Below are 7,328 nucleotides of genomic sequence, written 5' to 3' on the forward strand. Positions count from 1 at the left end.
AGAGAAAATCTCTGTTTTGCAAGTCTTACTGTGGTGATTAACAACTAAAGGCCCTGAACACTTAATTGTGTTAGAAAAGCAGCATTTCTTATGAGGGGAAGAGCTACAAAGCAGAAACTAAACAAAAAGAGTGCAGCTTTGATTTCTTCTCTCTCTCTCCAAAACCAACAGCTCTTTAAATAGGGGGGAATCAAACATTAGATGTTTCCAAGTCATATGTATTAAATTCACTTAAGATATTGTTATCCTTGTTTAGATTTGAACATATTGGGGAATCTTTTTTGTCTTGCAACTATTCCTAAAAGACTCTAAGTGGCTGGATTGCCTTTTTCTGACAAAAAAAAATTCTTCCCATGAATTATTTACACGACGGCTCCAATCAATGCTGTACCTGTCAGCCTCCCCAGCCAAAATGAAAGTTCACTATGTAAAGGTGCCAAGGGAGAGTGGCAGCCTCCCACTGCGAGTTTATAGACAGAACTAAGTCAGCACGCATTATGTGTCAGAGCCAACATCAGACAGAATCAGATCCTTTGATCTCAGACCTCCACAGGAAGCTTAGATCTCAGACAAATTAGATAAAAAATGAATTTATAGCAGATATGTGTCCTAAGGCACACAGCTGAATGCTGTGTTTTGGAAGAGTATGGCAAATATCAAAACACATAAACTGCAGAATTTCCTCTCTCCTTCTCTCTCTCCCTCTGCTTTTGTGATAGACACTAATTAAAAGGAGATAAAACTCCAGCTCGCCTCTTCCTGCCTCTTATGTAATCCACAGGCTTTGGTAAGGAGGAGGAAAAAGAAATTCCCAAAACAGAGCAAATGGGGGGTTCATTGGGGTTACCCGAATGCCCTTAGACCTGTGCTGTTGGCAGGTGAGATAAAAAAAAAAAAAGCCCTCAACTACTGTAAGAACATTTCACACTTGCAGAAAGGGAAGCCGGTGCTTTGTGCTGCCAGCCACATGCCCCCGGGGCTGTCTGCTTTTCTGTGACCTCAGAAGGAGTCAGGTTTGATCAGAAGATGATGAAAGGACAAGACTCGAGGAGGTGTGCGGGGAAGGGTTGTTCGTGGCAGGACCCTGGGAAGTAAAGCGAAACACAGGGTGGGGTGGGTGGGAGTGGAGCTGCTTTGGTTGGACTCACAGGATGGTGCAAATGAGCTCTGGGTGGGTTTCTTACCTCCAGTGTAACTCACAGTCCTTCACAGCCTGCGAACCTGCCCAGAGCTTTTGGTCCACCTGCAGCATCTGGAAAAGTGGGCAGGGAGGAGCCCGGCTCCTCCAGGCATGCGGGGACACCAGCATACCCTGCCCTCCTCCAAAAACACCTGGAGAAATCATGGGCTCATTGAATCATAGAATATCCTGGATTGTGGGGAAGGAACCCAAAAGGATCACTGAAATCCAGGCCCTGTCCCTGCACAGGACACCCCTCACAGCATGAGCATAAGGGGGATTATGCTGCTGCCTTCAGTGTAGCTAGGAATTCACTCCATCTGTATTAAAGGAGATGAAATGACAAACAGAAAAAAATCAGGGAAGAAAAGGAGGAGGCAATAAAGAGATAGACCTTTTGAGAATGTGCCATTGGTCCTATACAAACCTATAAAATCATAGAATCATTAAAAGTTGAAAAAAACCCTCTTAGATCATTGCATCCAACCACCAAGGCAGCACCACTGTATTAAACCTCTCCCCAGCTGCCACATCCCACACACTTTTTGAACACTTGCAGTGATGGCGACTCCATCACTTCCCAGGGAACATCTGAACATGTTAAGAGACATAAACTGACTCTTTTGGTGTCCAATCATTTATGAATTGCAGTCTCACCTCCTGCTACAGCCACTCCACTTTTATTGGGTCCTTGATTGAAGCAAGGCTTGGTGGGAGCTGCAGGAGGCTGTGCTTGTTCATTAGGTCTCTTGGTCCTGTGCGGTGGGAGATGAGGCCGTTCAGTCCTCGTTTCTGCAATGAAACACACAATCACATCACCCCCAGTGCATCTCTGCTCAGCAGAATTTATTAATTCAAGCAAAAATTGAACATATTGTCGAATATAAAGTAGAATATTGCTTGGATATATCTATATATCTATATCTATATCTATATCTATATCTATATATATATATATATATATATATATGGCACCAAATGCTGTGTCCACACACCTTTGAACACTTGCAGGGATGGTGACTCCACCACTGCCCTGGGCAGCCTGTTCCAGTGCTTAACAGTCCTTTCCAAGAAGAAACTTTTTGTAATATCTGCCTGGACTCAGACACCTTTTGTAGGCATAAATCTGTATAACCTTGAACTATCACAGAATCATAAAATTTTCTGAATTAGAAGGGAACCACACTGATTATTGAAGCTCAAATCTTGTCTCTGCATACACTACAAACTATATCCTAATTACTGAACATCCCAGAGCTTTTTCTGAGTTCTATTGTCTGAAACCCATTGTGGCCACTCTGGGGATTTGTTAAATAAAAGAAGGAGTCTGCAAGTATAAATTTTTGTGGATATTTCCAACTTACTGTGGCTTTTGTTCTTCCTGAACCAGCAGAATGAAAGAATAATGGTGAATGCAGATGCTGCTGAACCCAGTATGACAACGAGGATCATGCTGGCCCTGGCTCTCATGGGCACAGGGAAGGTGGCAAATGGCTGGGACAGCACAGTGAACTTCGCCCCTGAGAATTTAAAGCAGTCAGCTTATTACAAAAGCAAGGACAGCAATTTCACTGCTAAAACACCACCCTATAGCTCTTTAACAGGGATGCCATTGGTAAAGATGCATTCAGGGACAAACCATAAATCCATCTATCCCCAGACAGATCCAACATTAATGGACAATAATTATTTAGGACTAAGTACCGGCACAACCCAAACGTGTAACAATTTTTCTACAAGCTAAGCTTCAAGCTTTCAGTGCTTTCCAAAGCATAAACAGCTTCTTTGCATTCAACAGTACTTAATATTTCTTCTATAAATTTGTCTAACTGACACAAACCTCACAAAATACTTTCACAATGCATCTGCTTTTGAGGCCAGACGGATCAGGCCCCTACAGGAAACATGCACATTTTCTGCAACAGAAACTGGTTGTGATAAGGCAGTTTTTAATACTGATTTTTTTTTTTGTACAGGCTATACCTGAATCATATCAATAGAAGTTAGGGGGAACCCAGAAATATTCCCCAGCATGAAGGTTAAATCTATAATGCAGAAAACTCTCAGTGAAGTTGTTAATATTTTATAATAAAATGTTAACTTGTTAATATTTTCCACCACATTGATAATCAGCATTATAAATAAAAAATGTCAGTGTCCCTGCTGTTACACAGTAAATATTTAGTCTCTTGAAAGACAGAAGCTCTGGGTAATGCTCTGCACCCAGAAATTCTAAAGTTTTCTCTAAATGGCAGAATCAAGCCAGGGACTGCTCATAGTCTCTGTGTTCAAGAGTTCATTGGGTCTCAGATCTGAGTTGCAAGGACTAGAAGAGGATTAGTACTACCCTTTTGAAATAGAGAGAGGTTTTGGTTCCCTAAATTATTTCCAAAACAAGTTCTGAATGCAGATGTGCTGGGCAAGGACAGGAGTTTAGGAAAACTGGCCCTGGTACTGTCTGTAGACCACCTTGAAGGATGTGGATTAACACATCAACTCATTATGTGTCTTGCTACCCGACTCATTATTGATCCTAACCCCACAATTCTAAACATTTTGATGGGTGGATATTTCTTTTATTTGAGTTATGCTTTTAATAAAAATCTAAAAGCCTTTTTTTTCATAAATTCATTTAAAAAAATCAGAAATGCTGTAAGATAGAGGCTTGGAGACCAGGGTAAGTAGCTGTAGGTACTTTTAGTAGAAACTAATTAGATTTGTGTCAGTGTTGTCCACCTGAACGAAGCTGAGCTGCATCAGAGCAAGGGGAAGCATGTTCCAATTGGGAGAAATCTGCCTGCAGGTACAAACACATATGAACTTCAGCTGAGAAAAGAAATCTCTCAGGTATCAAGGACTCAACACAGACAGGTGTTTAAAGGTGTTTTGCACTACTCTAATAGTTTGTGAGTAGGATGCTGTTGGTTTAAATGGAAAGTGGATGTATCAAACCCATTGGGATCCATATCAGTGAAGGGAATATTACTGTAAAACAAGGAGCAGGATGATGCAGTAGGGCTATGAATAGTCTGCTCTCCCCAGGAGCTACCACTAAAACATTTGGGATTATTGCATTTGACATCAGCTGCACCTCCTGAGCTGTCTCCAAACAGTGAATTATGCCAGGCTAGGTGCACAGAGCAACTGGTTCATGAAGATGTATCACAAACATCTACTATTTGATTGTTTAATTCCTTAAAGTGAACCTCTTCAGTAAGAATCTAGAAGTGCAAAAACCTTTTTGCTGTCTCCAGCATGGCTCCCAATTACAAGGAGAAAAAGGGTTTGTGCCTTTGGTGTGTACTTTTGCAATGCACATTAAAAGTGTGGAATAATCTGATTTACACAGGTGATACCTGCACAGGTGCATCAGCTGCCTGTACGCATTGTACCTCTAAACATCCTCCATGGGGAGGAATGGCTTTAAGATGAAAGAGGGCAATTTAAATTAGGTATTAAGCACAGGCACAGGTTGCCCAGAGAAGCTGTGGCTGCCCCATCTCTGGAAGTGTTGAAGGTCAGCCTGGATGGAGCTCTGAGCATCCTGGTCTATGGAAAATTGTCCCTTCCCAACACAGGGGAATTGAAATTCAATTATCTTGAAGATCCCTTCCAATCCAAACCATTCTGTGATTTTTTAATTAAACCTTAGTAACTCTCTGACTGGCTAAATATTTCAGAGAAGGGGTCTCTGTTTGACCTTTGTTCAGAAAAAAGATTTTGGGATTTCCCTGGAACAGGTTTCTAAACACATTTCATTAAGCTGTGCTTCCAGCCTAAAGATTCAGATCTTGTGAGGTGCTGACTTTCATCTGCTCTCGCTGATTAGAAGGTAGTGGGAGCTGCATGTGTTTAGCAGCTCAAAATACACAAAAATCCTCCCCTTGGAAGGCCCACTTCTAAGTGTTCGATTCACCCCAATTCTCCCTTTGCCAAGCCATGGGAAGCACTGGATTTGGATGAGCCACTTGTGGCACCCTAAATATTTGCAAACTTCTATTTTTTTTTCCATCAGATTTTTTCATTACCCACTTCCACTTGGACACTTCACCAGTCAGATGTACTTGTTCCCTCTGTTTTTTTTCTGGATGAGGCAAGACATGAGAGACAGATAAGATAGATAGATAGATGATAGATAGATGGATAGATAGATAGATAGATAGATGGATAGATAGATAGATAGATAGATAGATAGATAGATAGATAGATAGATAATATATCTTCTACAATGGTTTTTATCTGGAAAGATATCCATGCATATATATCTATATATAAAGAGAGATGGATGGATGCATGCATGCATGCATGCAATACCATAATAGAGACTTTACACATGGTCTTACAACATCTATATCTTAATATGTCCTTGGACTGCGTGCCAGACCTGTTCCTGCTTCTCCGTATTCTTGCCTCAGCGGTCATCCTGAGACAAGAAACCAGCACTTTGACCCCTCTATACCTTCAGAAACAGATTTAGAGATCATTTCAGGCCCCCAAACAGTTGGAGAGGTGTTTCTCTTGTGCAGACATCTTGAGGATTTTCCAAGGCAGACTTCACAGGGTGCCTTGTCTCCAGTGTCCCCCTCAGGTGGCATTTCCAAGAAGGCATAAGCACACCTGCCTCCTCTTTACTGAGATGCTCAGGGGCCTCTGAAGGTGAAAACATCATCTCCACAAGCTCTCGGAGCCCAGTCCTGGAGTCATGCTCTGAATGTGCATAACCACCTATAAAGGTGACCAGGTGCAAGCAGACAGGAAAAGGCACTATGAAAATAGCCAGGAGCACAGATGGAAAATTTCTGAATATAAACAGAGAAAAAAAGAGGGAATGAGAGGTAGCAATTTACAGGAAAAAGTTTGCTCAGGCAACTTAACTGGTTTTAAGTTTCTGATTTCTTAGGATACATGCAAAGGAACCCAGGGAGAAAGAGGCACCTTTTTCTGACAATGCTTCTCTGTACTTGTTCATTCGATTTGGGAGTTCTTGCATGAATAGCAGAGGAATCACCCAGCTCTCCTGCTGCCTGGGGAATGCCAAATTGGATGTGGAACAGAACTCAGGCTATTTAGAGGTTTGGCATAGCTCCACCCATTCAAACAAAGTTTAACTCCTTTCTTTAATAAATTCAGGTCACCTGTAGGGCTTTGATTTTACCAAATCAAAGAATACACAGAATACAGGGTTTACCTGGAGGTGATGTGACTGTGAACACAAGTCTCCAGTTTGTTCCTGAGCTGGAGACAGCCAGATTGGAAAAGGTTGCACATCCCTCTATGACTTGCACTTGGGTGAGCCCTGGAGAATCAGAAAAAATCATATTGCAATTAACAGCAACCAGGTAAGTGCCACTTAAGGAACTCAGGGAGTCCTCATGACTTTAAGGTACTTCAGAAAGCCTAAATCCATCTTAATCATAAACATTGTGTCTAACTCCAGAAAATTTCAAGCAGAGATGCTCAGAAAACAAATTTCAGAGGGATTGGAGGGCTTCAGCTTCTAAATGTTTATTCTTTGAGCTCATTGTGAAATGGCATTTTCTGTGTGTTATGGGGGTGTAATGTGAATGCAGCAGTTAAAGGGATCAAACAAAGGTAACAGGAGTTATAGAGATGCACCAGGAAATTCCAAATGTCCATTTTTAAATTTAACTCATATCTTGTGTGACTAAGTACTTCACCAAGGTTAGGAGAGTGATAATGAGTGTCCCAAGGGGATGGTCTCAAGGAGTCAACCCCTGCAACTAAGGAACAAGCTGAATCTTCAATTCTTTTCTGACTTGTTTCACCTTCTCTTTCGGGCATATTCCCTCCTGTCCTATTGTTAAATCTCTTGGAATTTTTCTCCAGCTCTGTCAGATGCTTTGAAAGGTATTTGGTCACGGAAAATGTCTGTGGTGACTGCCCTGAGACAGTACAAGAGACACTGCCAGCTGGAAATCTGGCAGGAAAAACTCCATGGGGAGCATTAAAATGAAACCCAGAAAACAGAATTTCTCCATGACATTACCTCTTGTTGTGATCTATCAGGGAATCCATTCTTACTCAACATTTGCCCTTGCCATGATTGTTATTTCTGTAGGGTCTTTTAAAAAGTTATAATTTACTTTGCAACTGGATCCCCATTTTATTGTGTGTATCTTTGAGCACC

At 41.6% G+C, this 7,328-nt stretch overlaps 1 protein-coding gene across 1 annotated transcript in view; it reads right to left on the reverse strand.

The window, feature by feature from the left end:
- PKHD1 (PKHD1 ciliary IPT domain containing fibrocystin/polyductin) overlaps positions 1–7,328 on the reverse strand; it is a 235,758-nt gene that overhangs the window by 3,070 nt on the left and 225,360 nt on the right. Inside the window, exons 62-64 of the mRNA XM_066545943.1 lie at positions 6,369–6,476; positions 2,545–2,700; positions 1,838–1,972 (exon numbers count right to left, since the gene is read on the reverse strand). Of these exons, the coding sequence (XP_066402040.1) occupies positions 1,838–1,972; positions 2,545–2,700; positions 6,369–6,476 (399 nt within the window). The remainder of the gene's footprint in view (positions 1–1,837; positions 1,973–2,544; positions 2,701–6,368; positions 6,477–7,328) is intronic.

This window comes from Molothrus aeneus, chromosome 3 (assembly GCF_037042795.1).
Source record: "Molothrus aeneus isolate 106 chromosome 3, BPBGC_Maene_1.0, whole genome shotgun sequence".
Lineage (NCBI taxonomy): Eukaryota > Metazoa > Chordata > Aves > Passeriformes > Icteridae > Molothrus > Molothrus aeneus.